The sequence below is a fragment of the Pogoniulus pusillus genome, chromosome 30, assembly GCF_015220805.1.
Source record: "Pogoniulus pusillus isolate bPogPus1 chromosome 30, bPogPus1.pri, whole genome shotgun sequence".
Classification (NCBI taxonomy): Eukaryota; Metazoa; Chordata; class Aves; order Piciformes; family Lybiidae; genus Pogoniulus; species Pogoniulus pusillus.
This window is the reverse complement of record NC_087293.1, coordinates 17530452-17547439: the sequence shown is the minus strand read 5'-3', so window position 1 is coordinate 17547439 and position 16988 is coordinate 17530452. Positions and strand designations below refer to the sequence as shown.

At 50.5% G+C, this 16988-nt stretch overlaps 1 protein-coding gene across 4 annotated transcripts in view; it reads left to right on the top strand.

Moving 5' to 3' along the window:
- SLC5A1 (solute carrier family 5 member 1) overlaps positions 1-16988 on the top strand; it is a 34139-nt gene extending 17151 nt beyond the window's left edge. For 2 of the 4 annotated variants that reach the window (XM_064168241.1, XM_064168244.1), the window contains exons 3-15: positions 1478-1582; positions 2475-2534; positions 2873-2977; positions 8059-8164; positions 8365-8445; positions 9494-9714; positions 10569-10704; positions 11383-11490; positions 12526-12676; positions 13230-13398; positions 14438-14653; positions 15055-15157; positions 15872-16988. In XM_064168241.1, coding sequence (XP_064024311.1) covers positions 1478-1582; positions 2475-2534; positions 2873-2977; positions 8059-8164; positions 8365-8445; positions 9494-9714; positions 10569-10704; positions 11383-11490; positions 12526-12676; positions 13230-13398; positions 14438-14653; positions 15055-15157; positions 15872-16095 — 1785 coding nt within the window. In that variant the 3' untranslated portion in view covers positions 16096-16988. Of the gene's footprint in view, positions 1-1477; positions 1583-1910; positions 2228-2474; positions 2535-2579; positions 2633-2872; positions 2978-8058; positions 8165-8364; positions 8446-9493; positions 9715-10568; positions 10705-11382; positions 11491-12525; positions 12677-13229; positions 13399-14437; positions 14654-15054; positions 15158-15871 lie in introns of those variants that run through there. The other 2 variants (XM_064168242.1, XM_064168243.1) reach the window with 2 other exon arrangements.

Below are 16988 nucleotides of genomic sequence, written 5' to 3'. Positions count from 1 at the left end.
GAAAACCTATTGTGTGCTTAGAGACCAGGGCTGTGAATAGAAGAGCCAGGGCACAGCTCCATAGAATAGATCTGCTCTTCATCCTCCTGAACCTCAGGCAATCATCTCTCTGCTCTCAGGAAGACTGACTTCAGTTTTGCTGCTTTTCAAAGATCCACTGCAGTGCCTGGAAATGTGCAACTATTCCCTCTAGATGCATTTCAGGTCTCTCAAATGCTCCCAGCGAGTTGCAGACAGGAACACTCTTCCCCTTTGTGAGGTGCCTCTGAAGACATTCCAACCACTGTGCTCAGGAGCTCCATCAGGGGAATGTGCTGGGTGCAGGTCTTGTGTTCCCAACTGATAAACCGTTTGTAACCTGTCAGAGATCTGCCCCAGATGAAGGCATTCAGAGCTGGTCAGAAGTTCTTTTGCCTCAATTCCACTTCTCCTTTTAACCCTGTTTCCCTCTTATCTTTGTAGCTTTCAGAGGACATAAAATGAAAACAGAAGGGAGCTCACTCTCCTCTCTCCAGCTCATAGCTACTCCAGCTCATGTGTGTCTTCTGCTGCAATACCCAACCTCTCCTTCATGATCGAGTTCTCATCCTGCGTCCTTCAGTGCCTGACCCTTGTAAATGATCGTCAGGCACTTCTGCTGCTTGTAGTGGCTTCACTCTGAGGGAATGAAGCTGTTACCTTGTCTCTTAACCTTTTCTGTTATCTGAGCTACCTGATAAAGAATTGGATCTTTTGGCACAGTCTGAGCAGCTCCTGCCTGCCTATAATCCAATGTTAACCTTGCCTTTTTCAATCCCTCCCTGTTCATCAGCTCCTATGGCCTACCCTCCTGTGATCTGTTTGTTTGATCAGTGCAACACTTAGGGGTCTTAGAGGTCCAGTACTCATTAAATATAACTCCTTGACTTGCTCTTGTTTGTATCCTCCAGAAGCATTTTCTCAGCAGCGCTTCCTGCCATATGCCTTTCAGCATTTAAGGCAGTAATTGAGATCCTTTGACTAAAAGTGAAGCAAGTCCAAGGTCTGTGCAGCTCTGATGGATGATACAGTTAGTGCCACAGACTGGAGCACGAGACAGGGCATGGGTGTGCACTTGGTAAGCACCAGTTTAACAAGTGCCTGTGCACTCACTCTTTCCTCCTTAAGCAAGACAGATTGCAGGATTGCAGTCTTCTTCCCTAAGGTGCTGGCTGTCACCCAAATGTCAGTCACTCTGCAAAGCTTTTAAGACTCTATTGGTGTCATAAACTGCCTCAAGGGGAAGAAGATCTTCTGTGTATCTCCCTGTTTGCTCTCATTGCCATCCACACGACGCTGGAGTCTTAGGTTTGAGGGTGAACAATGAGAGGCAGGCTTGAAAGTGCTGACGAAGCTGGGTGCCACTCATTCTTTTCTCACCAGCTGCCGACGGATGGGCTGAGTTCACCAGGCCGAGGGGACCAGAGTTAAGAGCCAAACACTGTTCTCTCTGTTGCAGATTGGCGCGTCGCTGTTCGCCAGTAACATCGGCAGTGGGCACTTTGTGGGCATAGCAGGAACAGCAGCGGCTGGCGGGATTGCCATCGGAGGCTACGAATGGAACGTAAGAGCTGCGCGCTGCAGGCAGCCGCCGGGCGGCAGCAGCCTGCTCTGCAGTGGTCACGCCAGGTGACTCGGCAGTGCTGCCTCTGTGCAGAGCGCGGTGTGCTGGGGCCTTGCCCAAGCCCCGCGGAGAGGACCCTCTTCTGTTGAATGGAGGCCTGGTAGCGAGCACCGAGCCACAGAATTCACTGCACTCCCTTCTCTGTAAACAGCTTTTGGTTTCTTGGGAAGTGTTCCTAAAGAGCACTTCGAGACTGTGGGCTGTTGGGAAGAATTTATCACTTCTGTAATCCACAGTGGTGTTTCACAGCCTCCTCCTGTACAGGGGCTTTGATTTCTTCACAGGCTATAAGAAATTTTGGGCATTCTTCAGAACCAGCTGCATTTGAAAAATCTTTTGCTCTTCACTTTCTCCTTCGTGTGTGTGTATATGTGTAGGGTAGAAATGTGCAAACTGTGCCTGAACTATCTGCTTGGGGTACCAGGAGCAGTACTAACTGCAGCAGCACAGAGATTCACGTGAGCTGGCTCAGTCCATCTCCTTGCTTTCCCGAGCTCTGTGGGTATGGATAATAATGCCCTGGGTTTGCTTGCTTCCCTGGATGGGGTTACACTGCAGCACAGAGGACTTCATGAGGGTACACAGGTCAATACTTCCCTTGAATTCAGTTGTGTGCAGTGAAGGACTCAAACCACCTTGAGGGATGTGGCTTTTTCCCTTAGCAAGCAGATGGTTGCTGCAAATGTCCTACTCCTGATAGAAATACTAAGGAGAAGGTTAGAGGCTGCAGTGAGCTCCGAGAGAGAGGTCTGTGGCTGCTGCTGCTAACTGCTCTTTGGATGTGCCCTCTAGAGAGAGCAGGCTAACTCAGCTGTTCTTGCCTTGGCTGCAGGCTCTGATATTCGTGGTTGTGCTGGGATGGCTGTTTGTGCCCATCTATATCAAAGCTGGGGTAAGTCCATACAGCATCTTATGCTTTTCCTTGCTGCTCATTTTGTGAACCAGGACTTGAGTGCTGCAAAGCCCAAGCGAATGGCAGGAGATCTGGAGGTGCAGGAGCTACACCACACTGTGTCTGGCTGTCTCTGCAAAGGCAGCATTCTCTGAGCTGAGAAGGACTTGCTACTCTCCCCTTGTCCTTCCATTCCTGGAGCTGCTTTTCCTTGCCAACTCTATTTGTAGCTCTCCTCCCTTTGTGCTCCACTCTTACAGTATCTGAGTAGCAAAAATTTTCCTCTGATTTGCTCGCATCTGTTCCCCATGGTCTGAAAGCTTCTCTCCCCCCTGCAGGTGGTGACAATGCCAGAGTACCTGAGGAAGCGTTTTGGGGGGAAGCGGATTCAGATCTACCTGTCAGTCCTTTCTGTCCTGATCTACATTTTCACAAAGATCTCAGTAAGTGAAACCTTTACAGCAGTTCTGCCACCCTACAATGCCCCACAGTAAAGCAACTCTCATTGACAATACTGCTCACACCTGCTCAGTTGGTTTGGATTTGGAGCCCTTGGCTGGATTAAGGGCTGTAAAACCATGATTTGCTGTTTTCTGTCTAGTGAGGCTGTGTATCCACATCTGTTCTGCAAGCCAAGCATTTGCCTTCCTGGCTATGCCTCTGGATGTATGTTGTGCTTTCTTTTCCAGGTTGTAAGGTTTACTTCTCCTCAAACTCTCTCCTCTGGATCCAGTCAGAGTGGAAGGAAACTTGTATTGCAGTAGAGGCTATTGTCCCAGGGATCCACGAAACACGTGGCAGAGTTTTTGTCCCTACATTTGTTACTTTTCTGTTTAGCATCCTCTGGTCAACATGCCATCAGCAATACAGCTGAGGGAAGAGGGCCAGAGGGCCATGGAGAAAGAGGGTAATGGGGATTAGAAAGTATGGGAGTGGGGAGATGCAAAGGAGGGAAATTGTATCAGCTGAGGTGAAAGGAGGGAAAAGGAGAGATTCCTTTAGTGGGAAGTATAAAGCTGAAGGTGCCATGAAGTTAATGAATCATAGAGTTGCAGAGTACCAGGTTGGAAGGGACCTCAAGGATCATCTGGTCCAAACTTTCTTGGGAAAAGCATGGCCTAGATAAGCAAATGTTTATGAAGTGAGTGGTTATGTTGCTGTGAAGTAATGAATGGGCTTGGTATTTTCCATAGATCTCTAAACCCCCAGGCCTCCAGAGAAGTCCACAGTTCAGGCATGCCTCAATCTGTTGTTTTGCAGAAGTTGCCATGGCAGATTACTCTTTGCCCTCTGAATGGGAGCTGAGTGATAATAGTGCAATTTAAGCTAAAAGATTGACCTTTTGCCCTCCTTCTCACATCTTCACAATAACTGATCCTTGAAAGGTTATAAATTAAACAGCTTGGCAGTGTGGAGCTGGCCTCAGAGCTGCTTTCCATGCGTCCAAAAGGATTAGTTAATTTGCTGCCGTTGTGCTTTACTCTCATCAGAAATCCCAGGTGTGACACAGAGCTCTGGCAGCTCTAGCAGCTGAAAATCTCCTCCAGTCAGATGACTCAGTCCTGTTCTGCAACACATGTCTGTAATGAGCCCATCAAGGTGTTACCTAGGTTCTGAATTTACTACCTCTACTTTATTTCCAGCCTCTGTCATGGATCTGGGCATGGGATTCCACCCTGTCAAAGCTAGAGTGTCTTGCTTCCAGGCAGGAGAAGCTCTCCTCTTGCTCTTGTGGTGCTGTCTTACCAAGGAGCAAAGCAAATAGCCAAGAGATGCATGCAGCAGCAGATTAGCTGGGCCTCGCTCCAGCAGCAGCAGCCCATCCCAGCTGCTCCACAGGCGTAGGGGGAGTTGCCATGGTGCTGAGTCTCCGTGGCACACAGGGGTGCCCACATTTCTCTCCCCGTTTCTGGTTTCCCCTTCTGACCAGCACACCTCTGGTCCTGGCTGTGCCCCTTGCCTTTCTCTCTTGTCCCTGCCCAGCCCTGATTCTTGCCCTTTCCTATTCAAAAGAGGCACAACAGTCAAAGTCCTGTTTCAGGTACTGTCACAAGATATTTTTCTGCCCCATGCCCAAATGTTCTCCAGATGAACCAGCTCCAGAAGCAGAAGGGGAGGAGCAGTTGTGTCCTGGCCCATAGCTAAATTCTCCAGAGAGACACATGTGCTGCGTGCAGCCAGCATGGGTCTCTCTTCCCAGAAGCAGGTTGTACAAACAGTCTCTGTGTTGACAGGCCAGGCCTTAGCTGGCTCGGAGATTTGCATTTTACTTCCTTGACTGCTGCTTTGCAAACACTCCCCTGTGAACCTCAGGGCTTACTGAGATTCCATAGAGAAGGATGGGTTCGTGCCCTGCCCTTACTGGCCAGACACACCTTGCAGTCTGACTGGCACTGATGCTGCCACTTGCGGAGGGAGAAGAGTGGCATCATGTTTCTGGGGTAGTTATTCCATGTGCTGCTTCCTTGGTGTGTTAAAATGTTATCTACTGTTCTTAATGAGATAATGATTGTGGTATTCTCCAGCATGGACTATGTCAGCCCCTGTAACTGCTGGCATGCTCCTCCTGGCACACCTCTGTGCAAGGTCATTGCTGTTTCTCTCACTGCTATTTCCCTTCTCCTGCACCTTTTCTGTGCATTTGCTGCTGAGTTCTTACCTTGTTTTGTGGTAATCAGACACTTGTCAGCCAAGCCATGCTGCCAGGTGTTGCTCTCTGGCATCAGAACACAGCTGATCCTGGGGCCCAAAGGGTTTCTGCCACACAGGTGCCTCATGTGCTTTCTAAGCATGCAGTGCACTGTGAGCAGTGCTTGCAGCCCTACACTACTGCTGCTGCTGGTCACTGGCCAGAGGAAAATGGCCTAGTAAAAATCTGGGTTGAGAGTGACTAAGCCATGACAAAAGGGATCAAAGACTCAAAGGCTTTCGAAGAAATCAGGAACTCCAGGGTGGAATTTCTACACGTGGCAGTGTTCCCTTTGTGCCCATTGTGCACAGCTTAGTGATGTGGCCACAGGCTTAGCCAGGGGAGAAGCAGGGAGCAGCACACCCCATGGTGTCAGGGTAAAGGTCTGGCACTGCCCTGGCCCCCACGCTGCTGATGGAGTCACTCCACTGCTGTGTGCTTTGCCAGTCGTTCTCTTGTGATCTGTGAGTGGACTGGGAGAGACAGCTTGGAATGTAATGAAAGGATTTCATCTGTTCAGCATTAAGATAAAGATCAAACAGTGTCCATAAAAGACCATAAAAGAAGAAACAAGGAAGTACTGGAAGGCAATAATCTAACTAGGTGGGGGCGGGGGGGGAGGGAAGGAGCAGTGAAGCTGGAAGGTAACTCAGCAATCTGAAGGAGCTGATCTGTTACTCAGGATGCTAAATAATTAACTGCACCTCTCCTTCTGGGGGTCACTTTAGAGCCATTCATATTTAATGATGGGTCGGGTAAATGGAAGCCAAGAAGAGGGAAAGATCTGGGAAGCAAGCTGAGCAGTCATGTGCAAAGGTAGGGAAAAAGTGCTCCCCTGGAGAGAGGACATGAAGGATGTGGGCTAGCATCTGCTGGCAGTAAGAGCTGGTAGGCCTGCTTCTCAGTTCCAGACTAAAGCCCACCAGGAATCAAACCGCCCCAAGCTGCTCCCGAGGCAGAGCTTTGGGAGTGGGATCTGTTGTGGTTCCCACTCTGTGTTACAGCTATTCTCTTGTGTGTGTGGGCACTGAGGTTGCTCCTGCTGCAGAAGTCCATACTCTTCCTCATTCTCCAGAGTGAACTAAGGGTGAGGTTAGCCCCTGCAGTCTTGGTTTGAGTGTCTCTGGAATGAAGAAGGTTTCCTCACCCAGCATCTCCCAGCCAGCCAGAATGCATGGCAGCTTGTTAGTGCGGCTGCCCTGCCTCGCCTTGGCCTTGCTGGGGCCAAGTGCAAATGCCTGGTCTGGGGTCACAGGCTCTGGCTGTCCTGCAGCTGCCTGGCAGTAGTGGTGTGTACAGGCTTTACCCCAGGGCACAAGCCAGGTTCTCTTTGTCTCTCAGACCCTGCATATGGGCAGTTCCTGCAGCATTTTACAGTTCCTGAGCCTGTGAATGCCACTAAGCATTTGTGCTGTCCAGCGAGGGAGCACTCCCTGCTGTGGCAGAGTGGGATCCAGAAAGGAGACACACAGCTGGGAAGAGCCCACGGCCTGCATGGGCAGGAGCAAGGGCAGGCAGAGATGCAAACCTCCAGTGAAAGCAGAATTTACAGTGACACTTTACAAGTGCACTGGGGTGGGTTGTCCTGGTTACCTGGATAAACAGCACCAGTGGAGAGGACTCCAACTCAAGAACTGACTGAAGGGGACTAAAGCCAGGGTGCTGCTGTGAAACCTGAGCACTGCCCTTCTTGTGCAAGAGCTGGAGCTCTGTTCTGTTAGCCAACCCGCGGCAGCTGTTCTGACAGGAACTGAAAACTGGAGACAATAGATGTGTGCCTTCAGCCACCTCTTGTTCCTCATCAGCAGGACTGGCAGTGCCACAGGTGTGCAATCTGGCATGAAAAATGAAGAGATCTGCAGGGCAGCCCTGAGCCCTGCCATGTCTGGGAGGTGGCAGAGACTCCGGCTGCTAATCTGTTTCAGTCTGTAAGGGCAGAGCAGTGAGCTGACTGTGTCCAACTGAAGTCATCCTTTGAAAAAGTCCTGAATACTCCAGCTCAGGCCTGGCACAGAGGGGCCTGGCAGCTTGTGCTGAAATGGCCTCTATCTTCCTTTCTATTCACAGAATCACAGAATGGGTTAGGTTGGAAGGGACCTCAAGGGTCATCCAGTTCCAACCCCTGCCAAAGGCAGGGACATCTCCCACTAAAGCAGGTCACTCAGGGCCTCATCCAACCTGCCCTTGAACAGCTCCAGGGAGGGAGCAGCCACAACCTCCCTGGGCAACCTGTGCCAGTGTCTCACCACCCTTTCCTAACATCCAGTTTCAATCTCCCCTCTGCCAGTTTAAACTCATTCTTCCTTGTCCTGGCATTACAAGGCCTTGTCAATAGTCCCTCCCTGGCCCTCCTGTAGCCCCCTTCAGATTCTGGAAGGCCACTCCAAGGTCTCCTCCAAGCCTTCTCTTCTTCAGGCTGCAGAGCCCCAACTCTTAGCCTGTCCTCAGAGCAGAGCTGCTGCAGCCCTCTCAGCACCTTTGTGGCCTCCTCTGGACTGGCTCAAACACTTCCATGTGCTGCTTGTGCTGGGGGCTCCAGAACTGCCCCCAGGACTGCAGGTGGGGTCTGAGGAGAGCAGAGCCAAGGGGCAGAATCCCCTCCCTTGCCCTGCTGCCCACACTGCTCTTGCTGCAGCCCAGCACAGGGTTGCTGTCTGGGATGCACTTACACTGCAGGCTCATGTGGACCTTTGCATCAGCCCAGACCCCTAGACCTTGGGTTTTGTGTGCAGTGCTGTGAGGGGCAGTTGTGTATGTGGCACCCTCATCATCACTTGCAATCTGCCATCGTCAGGAATTGAAGCACTGCTTAATCTGCCCTTTTTCCTTTTCTAGGCAGACATCTTCTCTGGGGCTGTGTTTATACAGCTGGCCATAGGGCTGAATCTTTATGTGGCCATAATTATCCTGCTTGCCATTACTGCTCTTTACACCATCACAGGTGAGCTTGCAAAGCAATCTGCCTCATCAAACAGAAGTCAGAGAAGCCAGAAAAAAGGCTTGGTGGACAATAAGGGAGAAATGCAAACCTGAACAGATTTTGTGTGAAAGAGAGGGGTGGTGAAGAAAGTAAAAGAGCAGGATCTCCACTGAGGCACTGCCCAGGGGGTAACCTGTTTGTCTTGCTGGCTTTGACATTAGGTGGCCTTGCAGCTGTGATTTACACGGACACCTTGCAAACGCTGATCATGGTAGTGGGATCCTTTGTTCTCATGGGATTTGGTAAGTAAATCAGATTAATTCACCTGGAGTGCTCAGCCACAAATCCCAGGGTGGCTACAGAAATAGGTCCTCAATCTGGAGCCCTGTTCTCTTGAGCAGCAGATTTTGGCTCATTTACCTATCTGTCAAGGAAGAAAACAGGAATTCTGCCAAGCCCCGGGGAGCACTGCATCTCCAAAGCAAGGTGAATGTGAGAGCCAGTACCACAGAACAGAGCTTCTGATGGCTCATAGGTGACAGCAGAGCTGTTTGCAGGTGGTGCTGATCCTCTAGAGCTGTTCAGCGAGTGCCTTGTTTTAAGGTGATTCATTTCAGAGATACTCAGATGCTAAGGCTGCTTCAGGGTGCAGAGCTGATGATCATGTTGCATGATTTCACTCTGACTCTAGCTGCTAGTTTATGTGAAGACACCCCAAAGACAAGAACATTTTAAGTAATCCTTGTAGATGGTCTCTGAATGCCAGCTGGACAGCAGATATGGGCTGGAGGTTTATGAGCAGGATAGTGTGGTGCAGAAATTTGTCTGCATTCAAAACAGAAATCACCCTCTGAGAGAATTCATAGGAAGGCATCATAAGGAGAAAAGCAGTCGAGCAGTGCTAAGATTCCATGAACTCGTGGTGTGCTTTCTCTGTCCTAGCTAGTCAGCACTTGCTGCTCCTCTGGATAGGTCTTCCATGGAAGTGAAATGATTGCACTCTTTGGTGCACAGAAATACCTTCAGGCTGCCTGAAGTGATGATACCCTGCCACAGGTCCTGCCTAAGAGTGGGCTGCCTGCTGCTGCTCTGCAAGGGGTGTGGAAGAGGTCTTGAGACAGTGGAGCCTAACCCAATGTTTGCCAGCAATGCAGGAACCTACAAAGAAAGGTCCTTCTGGTTCCTAGGTGGTGTGAAGCCCTCAAACACTGTGTGCTGGCTGCTGAAAGCATGCCCTGGCTGGCCTTGGTTGGCATCCATCTTGAGGAGGTTTTTCTCCTCACTTCTCTGGCCCTGTTGGAGGTGTCACCATCAAAGGCTCAATCACTGTTTTTGCTTTCTCTTCCCCAGCCTTTGCTGAAGTGGGAGGGTATGAAGCATTCATGAGGAAGTACATGGAGGCAATCCCATCCAACATCACCTACGGCAACAGCACCATCAGCCCCGAGTGCTACGCCCCGCGGGAGGACTCCTTCCACATCTTCCGGGACCCTGTCACCGGGGACCTGCCGTGGCCAGGGCTCGTCCTTGGTTTGAGCATCCTTGCCCTGTGGTACTGGTGCACAGACCAGGTAATGTAGGAGCCATATGCCTTGGCAGTGCCAAAGACAAACCTCCACAGCCTGGTGTGACCCAGGGGTGTTGTTGCCATGCTGGCTGACAGAAATGGCAGCTGCTTTAGGACTGGGGTGACCGTTGAGCAATGGCAGGGGTGTTCAGTTCTCCTTAGAGGCCGTGCCCAGCAGCCACTGGATAACTGCTCTCATGCTTTGTGTGTGACCAAGTCTAGCACAGACAGGTCGCAGTGTGGACACTAGGAAACTGTGTATCAGATGAGCCTTGGTTGACTGTGTCTAGACTGGGTGCCCCACCCAGTAAGCTGAGCCTGCTTCCTCCTTGTGTGCCTTTCAGCACTGCAGGCACAGTTTTGGGTGGATGTTTTTATATATTGGGTCTTCCAGTCTGAAGACTCTTGCCTCCTCCCTTCTCCCTAAAATGCCCTGCCCAGTTTCCCCAAGAGGTCATAGTGACACAGGCAGAGAAAAGTGTGCTCCTGCAACAGGAGAAAGTATCCATCAAGTGCTCCATCTACATTATGAGGTGCGGGACCATCTTCACAGCTTGTAAACAGTGACCCCCCCTCAGTGTCCCTCTAACCATTGCTTATGTCAATACTTCATTCCTTTGGGGCTTGTCCGTCTGCTTTAGGAACACCTTATGATGAATAGTCCCAGCTCTTAAACATACATTGGCTGAAGAATATTTTCCTTTCTTTTGCTGTCCATGTAGCTTTCGTTCTTGCTAGGGTCAGAAGTGGGAATCAGGCTCTTCCACTCTCACAGGAGTGAAGGGGTACCCTGTGTATGGTGTTCCTGGCAATGCTGTTCTCAGTTCAGTCACCTTGCTTGCCACCTCTCATTGACAGGTTATTGTCCAGAGGTGTCTATCTGGCAAGAACATGTCCCATGTGAAGGCTGGTTGTGTCCTCTGTGGGTACCTGAAGCTTCTGCCCATGTTTATTATAGTGATGCCTGGAATGATCAGCAGGATTTTGTACCCAGGTATGCACATGCAGGCAGAGCTGCAAACGTCTTCCTGCACTGCCAGGCTCCCTCCAGTTCCTGTTCTCTGTGCCTCCCTCTTTTCCTGGATCCCAGGTTTCTGCTAATGCTCTTGCTGTCCACTTTAAGGGAAAGAAATTCCACAGAGTCCCTCCCTTGCTGTCTGTTTTCCCAGCCCCACTCTGGCTGAATGAGTGGAAAATGCTGCCTGGGGCTGGTACTCTGCTGTAAGGGGGGCAGACGGTGCCCAGCCACAGGCAGCAGTATTCTGGGTCGTGGATGGTCCTGAGTACAGTGCAGGGGCAACGTCAATGTTCCTCCTCTGCCCATCACTGTCTTTAACAGCAGGCAGAGGAGAGGTGGTCAGGTTGGAGGGAGGGGTCTTTGTATTCCTCTGCTTGCTCTTCTGCTTGCTCTCCTTGTGCTGCTCAGTCCTGGTCGGACAAATTAGTGCTATTTGTTTCGTTCTGTTTCTTGGACCTGCAGCACTTTTCTGCATTCTTTTGGAGAGGAAAGGAAGGGTAGAGGCTTAGAGGCACCTTCCTGCCTGCCAGCAGACCAAGGCTGATAGCAAGCCTGTTGGTCCAGTGCTTTGACACAGAGATAAACTTCAGAAGCCCTACTCATTTGGGAGCAACCTGTTGTTCATCTAACCCAGTCTCATTATCCTCTCCTCAGATGTGGTGGCCTGTGTTGTGCCTGAGATCTGCGAGCAGCACTGCGGCGCTGCCGTTGGCTGTACAAACATTGCTTACCCCAAAATGGTGGTGGAGTTGATGCCAAACGGTAAGAGCCTGGCTGTGTGTGTCTGCTCGTTGGCTTGGTTGTTCTGAGAGAGGTGAGGCTGCCAGACTGCAAAAACGGGTGAAAAAAGAGCCCAAGTCCCAGTGTGAGTTTGAACATTCTTGCTAGGGCTATGCAGTGCTAAACAGAGAGGAGCTCTGTGCTCTGTGTAGCCATAGGTGCAGTACCTGTGGGTGCACAACAGCTACAGGCTGCCAATGCTGGCACTCAGCTGGCACATACTGGGGTGAAATGGTGACTGAGCTGCCCTCCTGTGAAGGCACAAAGAATCCGCTTTGCCAGGGACACAGAAGCCTGTCTGCCAGGATTTCTGAGGGCAGGCACATGCCTGAGTCCTGCTAAAGCACTGAGGCAGGAGGGAGGAGATCTGTGCCCACATTGTCCCTTGGGACACCTGTTCCATGAGAGAATTGGACACTGCTCTGGGGAGGGTGCTGCACACAGAGCAGATCAGCTCCCGCAGGAAGCCATGGAGCTGTTTCCTAAGGCTAGAAAGGCAGATTGTGACCCAGGCCATGCCCCTTGCCTAACACCTGTAGCACTTGCCCATTGTATTCTACCTGTCATACACAGCCGTAGCAAAGTGCTACAGCACTGCCCTGTGCTGCACCGACCAGGTCCTGTCTGCAAAAGAGGCTTGCTCTGATTTTCAAGCACCAAAAGAAAAGTCTTTGGCAGAACAGCTGGCTCACAGGTACACCACAAGGCAGCAAGCACTCAGCTGCAAACAGGAGTGAGAAGTCTGATTTGATTGCAGCACTGAATCAGGGAACACTCACAAAAGCAGCAGCTCTGTCCTGAACACTCAGGAGTGGCCTCACCTCTGCTGCAAGCAGCTTTTCCAGAGCCCAGCAGGCATCCCAGGTTGTTTGCAGGAGAAGGGCAGGCAGGCAGCAGCACATCAATGTGCCAGTCACACACGGGGCTGGCTGACTAGGCTGGGTCAGACAAAGGCTGTGCCACATACCGAGGCCTTCACTGGAGGCTGGTCCCAGCTCACCTGTCTCTGTGTTCCAGGTCTGCGGGGGCTGATGCTGTCTGTCATGCTGGCCTCCCTCATGAGCTCCCTGACCTCCATTTTCAACAGTGCCAGCACTTTGTTCACTATGGACATCTACACCAAGATTCGATCACAGCCATCCGAGAAAGAGCTGATGTTGGCTGGCAGGTGAGCGCCGCCACGGGGCGGCTCCATAGGCTGCACCAAGGGCCCGGGTAGAAGCTGTGTGGGCAGGATGGCAGTGGCCTCCTGTGGCCAGCCAGGATGCCCAGGGCACTCTTGCCCGTGGGAAAACCTGGCAGCCTGTCTTCTAGTTTGATGCACAGGGCTGCATGGAGCAGCTGAGCTAACTCTCAGCACTTCCCACTGCTGTCCAAAGAGAGCTGTTGTCAAATATCTTCATGGGCTTGGGTGGGGGGCAGCTGCAGCAGCAGGGAGCTGGTTCCCTGGGCCACTGGCACTTGTGTGTCTGTAGACATAGAGGGGAGAAGTGCTTTGCAATGTCTTGGTGGCCTATTTAGCTGTGTGTTGACCAGTATTGGACAGACACCGTGCCCAACCTGCATTTCTTGTGTTTGCTCACTGGTAATTGGCCATTATCATTGATTCTGCTGGTTGAGATACAAAATGAACATTTAAATTATTGATGAATTGCTTTTTTCTTTTTAGTGATTGATGCTTCTAAGCAGGTGGTTAATTGAATTTCTGGCTATGTTTACAGGGCATTTATGGTAGCTTTAATTGGCATCAGCATTGCCTGGGTTCCTGTGGTGCAGTCAGCCCAAAGTGGGCAGCTTTTCGATTACATCCAGTCAGTTACAAGCTACCTGGGCCCTCCCATTGGTGCTGTCTTCCTGCTTGGTATCTTCTGCAAGAGGGTCAATGAGCAGGTAGGTACAGGGTGGAGAGCAGGGGTCCTTCAGGCACTGGGGCAGCTGCTTTTTGTCCTGGAGTCTTACTTGAGCAACTTCACCCAGTTTAATTCTGCTACAGACTGTTCCTGTGCCCCAGGGCCTGAGGTTTCAGGGATGAGTTTGCAGAAGTTCTTTGCTAATCTGATGCTTAACCAATGACCTCAGAATTCCTAGGCAGCTCTGGAACTTGGCATTTCTGCTGCTGTGCCAACAGGTGTGTCAAACTGGACAACTTATGGAGGCATGTCTGAGAGCAATCTTTTAGGATATTGGTCACCAAACTGCTTTACCAAACATTCACCTTCCTCCTGGCTACTGCAGGTTTTTGTCCAAGTCTCTGAGGCAAACATGCTGCTGTTTCACACTGGGTCCCTGCTGCTTTCAGGGCACGCTCTGGGAATCGCTGATGTTGTGAACTGAAAGCTTTGTCGGTGACATGCTGCCTGTCACGTGCTGTGATGAGGCCATAGGCCAGCCCTGGCAACTGGGGTCTCAGACATTCTGAAGGAATGCAGTTCCTGTAATATTAGGAATAAATCCTATTGGCCTGTTGCTTGGCACTGCTCCAAGAAGAACGAGTTCAGTGAGAAGGCCTGGAGAGAGAAGGGCTTTGAATAGAGCTCAGATTGCTTCTCACTGCTTTCTCTGGAGACCTGTGAGTGGTTATTTGTTTGCATACCCAAGGGAAGCCTGTTTGACATACATGGGGGGCTCCAAATCCTATCTTAATATGGCGAAGCCTCACGAGTGGATGAAATCTCTGTGCCCTGTATCAGGAGGCCCTTGTGTGGAGAAGGATGGACTCAGAAATGAGCTGGATCAGGTGCTTGTATTCTGTCTCTGAGCTGCTGATTGCTGCCACTTTCAGTCACTCAAAGTATCTGGGCTAAAACCCATGTGCCAAAGCAATATAACACAGAACTCCTCCACGTTTCCTTCAGAAGCTACTCAGGGCTCAAAACTTATTTCCACACCTGAAATCACTAATTTGGATAATTTCTGTCCTTGTCTGCAGGGTGCCTTCTGGGGCCTGATGGTGGGGCTGCTGTGTGGACTCTCTAGAATGATTGCAGAGTTTGCCTATGGAACTGGCAGTTGTGTGCTCCCTTCCAAATGCCCCTTCATCATCTGTGGGATTCACTACCTCTACTTTGCACTGATTCTTTTTGGGGTCTCCATCATTGTCATCCTTGCAGTCTCCTTCATGACTGAGCCCATTCCTGACATACATGTGAGTATTATTGCAGCCCTGTCCTCAAGAAAGGAACTCAAAGAAACCACTGTTTTTAACCACTGCTCCTTGGTGTGTACTGCTTCCTGACACTTCACCTACCACACAGTGCTTGCAATGAAGCAGAGGAAATAGTCTCCTGTCTACCCACAGCCTTCAGTGACTCTTCCTAACTGTACCCACTGAGCAGAGCTGTTTGCCTGGTAGTAGAGCTGTTTGCCTATGAGCAGAGCTGCTTGCCTGTGAGCAGAGCTGTTTGCCTGTGAGCAGAGCTTTTTGCCTGTGAGCAGTGGCTTGTCTGTGAGCAGAGCTGTTTGCCTGTGAGCAGAGCTTTTTGCCTGTGAGCAGTGGCTTGCCTGTAAGCAGAGCTGTGCAGTTATAGCCCCTCTGTTTCTCGGCAGCTCTATCGCCTGTGCTGGTCTCTGCGGAACAGCCAGGAGGAACGCATTGACCTCGATGCAGGGGAGGAGCCAGAGCCAGCTGCTGAGAAGGATGAGGAATCAGGTATCTGCTCAACAGCTCCTGTTGTACTCTCTGTAAATGCCATCAGCGTGTTTGAGTGACTGTTTCATTCCATCCAGCTCAGTGTAAACCAGAAGGGAAGTGGATGTGAAGGGAGAAGATCTTGTTCTCCAGGCAGCTAGTGCCAGTTCTAGGAGAAAAGCCCTGGGGATGCTTTGGGTTAGGGTGGTGTGCAGTGGCAGACCTGCACAGGACTCTAGTGTTTGGACAGAAAGAGGAGGGCTCCCTTGGAAAGAGTGGGCCATAGCCAGGACTGAAGGAGCAAGGCACTGTGACACTGCATTGCCAGACACCCACTGGGCAAAGCCACCTGCTCTCTTTGCTGGGTTTCTGGTTCTGCTGTCAAGTTCCTTTCCATAAGGATCCTCAGATTCGTTTGTTTGTCTTCCAACTGCAAGTGTAGAAAGTACTGCAGAAGTGGGGACTGAGCTTTGAAGCATGGCTTGCTTCTGCAGTGCCACCCCACTCTCTAGGCCACAAGAGGCCCAAATGTCTTCTCCCACCTGTAGAAAATGCCTTCCTTTCCAGCTGAGCTGTGCAAGCACAATGCAACCTTGAGCTTTGTCCTGCCTCATACTGTAGCACACACGTCAGAGGTGCTGTGTGAAGTAGAGGAATGCCCTCAGTCACCAAGGCCTCCTGGTGCAGGTGCAGCTCTCTGCTGGCACTCCATGACCAGTCTGTTATTCCTTCCAGTTAATGAGGAAAGCGAGGAGAAACCAGGCTGCTGCAGGAAAGCCTACAACTGGTTCTGTGGCTTGGAGCAGCAAAAAGGGCCCAAACTGAGCAAGGAGGAAGAGGAAGCACTGAAGAGGAAACTGACTGACACAAGTGAAGTGCCACTTTGGAGAAACGTTGTGAACATCAATGGCATCATCCTGCTGACCGTGGCAGTGTTCTGCCATGCCTACTTTGCATAGCCCCTGCCTGCTGCTCTGTCAAGCAAAGCCAGTGCCTGGTAGATTTACAGCGTTAGGCCATCTGGTGTCTCCATTGCTACCTTTGTTAAAAATCAAGATGATTCACTTGGTGACTTTGTGATCATGCTTTCAACAACCCAAAGATGCAGGCCACTGAGATTTCAAGAGAGAATTTCCGTTTAGACTTGGAATCAGCCAAGGGCTGGCAGAGGTTCAGAATCTCCACTCAGCTTTCTCTCTGCTGGTGATACACTTCATATTCTGGGTGCAGAACAAGGCTGAATGAGCCACATTTCATACCAGAGTTTGTGAACTGCCTTTTAGGGTTGATTTTTCAACCCTTCTTCTTCTGATAATTCAAATTGCTCTCTCCTTTGGCTAGGATAATTTGACACTGCAACTGAGGCACCAATTCAAATGAAAAAATCAGGTTTGCTCCCTGCAAGATGAGATTTTAAGTAAAGATTTTTTGTATATAGAGGTACAAGTGACACTTCACCTGACTTTCCATTCGATCTTTGTCCCCTCTTTCCTCGCTTTTCCTTGTGCTCTGTTGGCCAGAGATCGGTGGGGCACCACCAGTCTGCACTGCTCACCTTCTGCAGTCAGGGAGTGCATGGCTGGGTGATCTCAGTAAGAATTCTGCTTGCAGTTGATTCTCTGTTTGAGGTTAGCTGCAGCAGGTGCCCTCTTCGTGCTTTACTGTGTATTTGTGCCCGAAGGAGAAGGGTTTTCTACAAAGCACACCTATTATATGTACACATGCCCTACTGCACTGAGTAGATCATATCTGTATTTAAAAGCCATCTGTACATGTGTATATATATATATATATATATATGTATTTCTTACTGATCAGTTCCCATCTTGCTAGGACAGGAGTAATCTCTGCC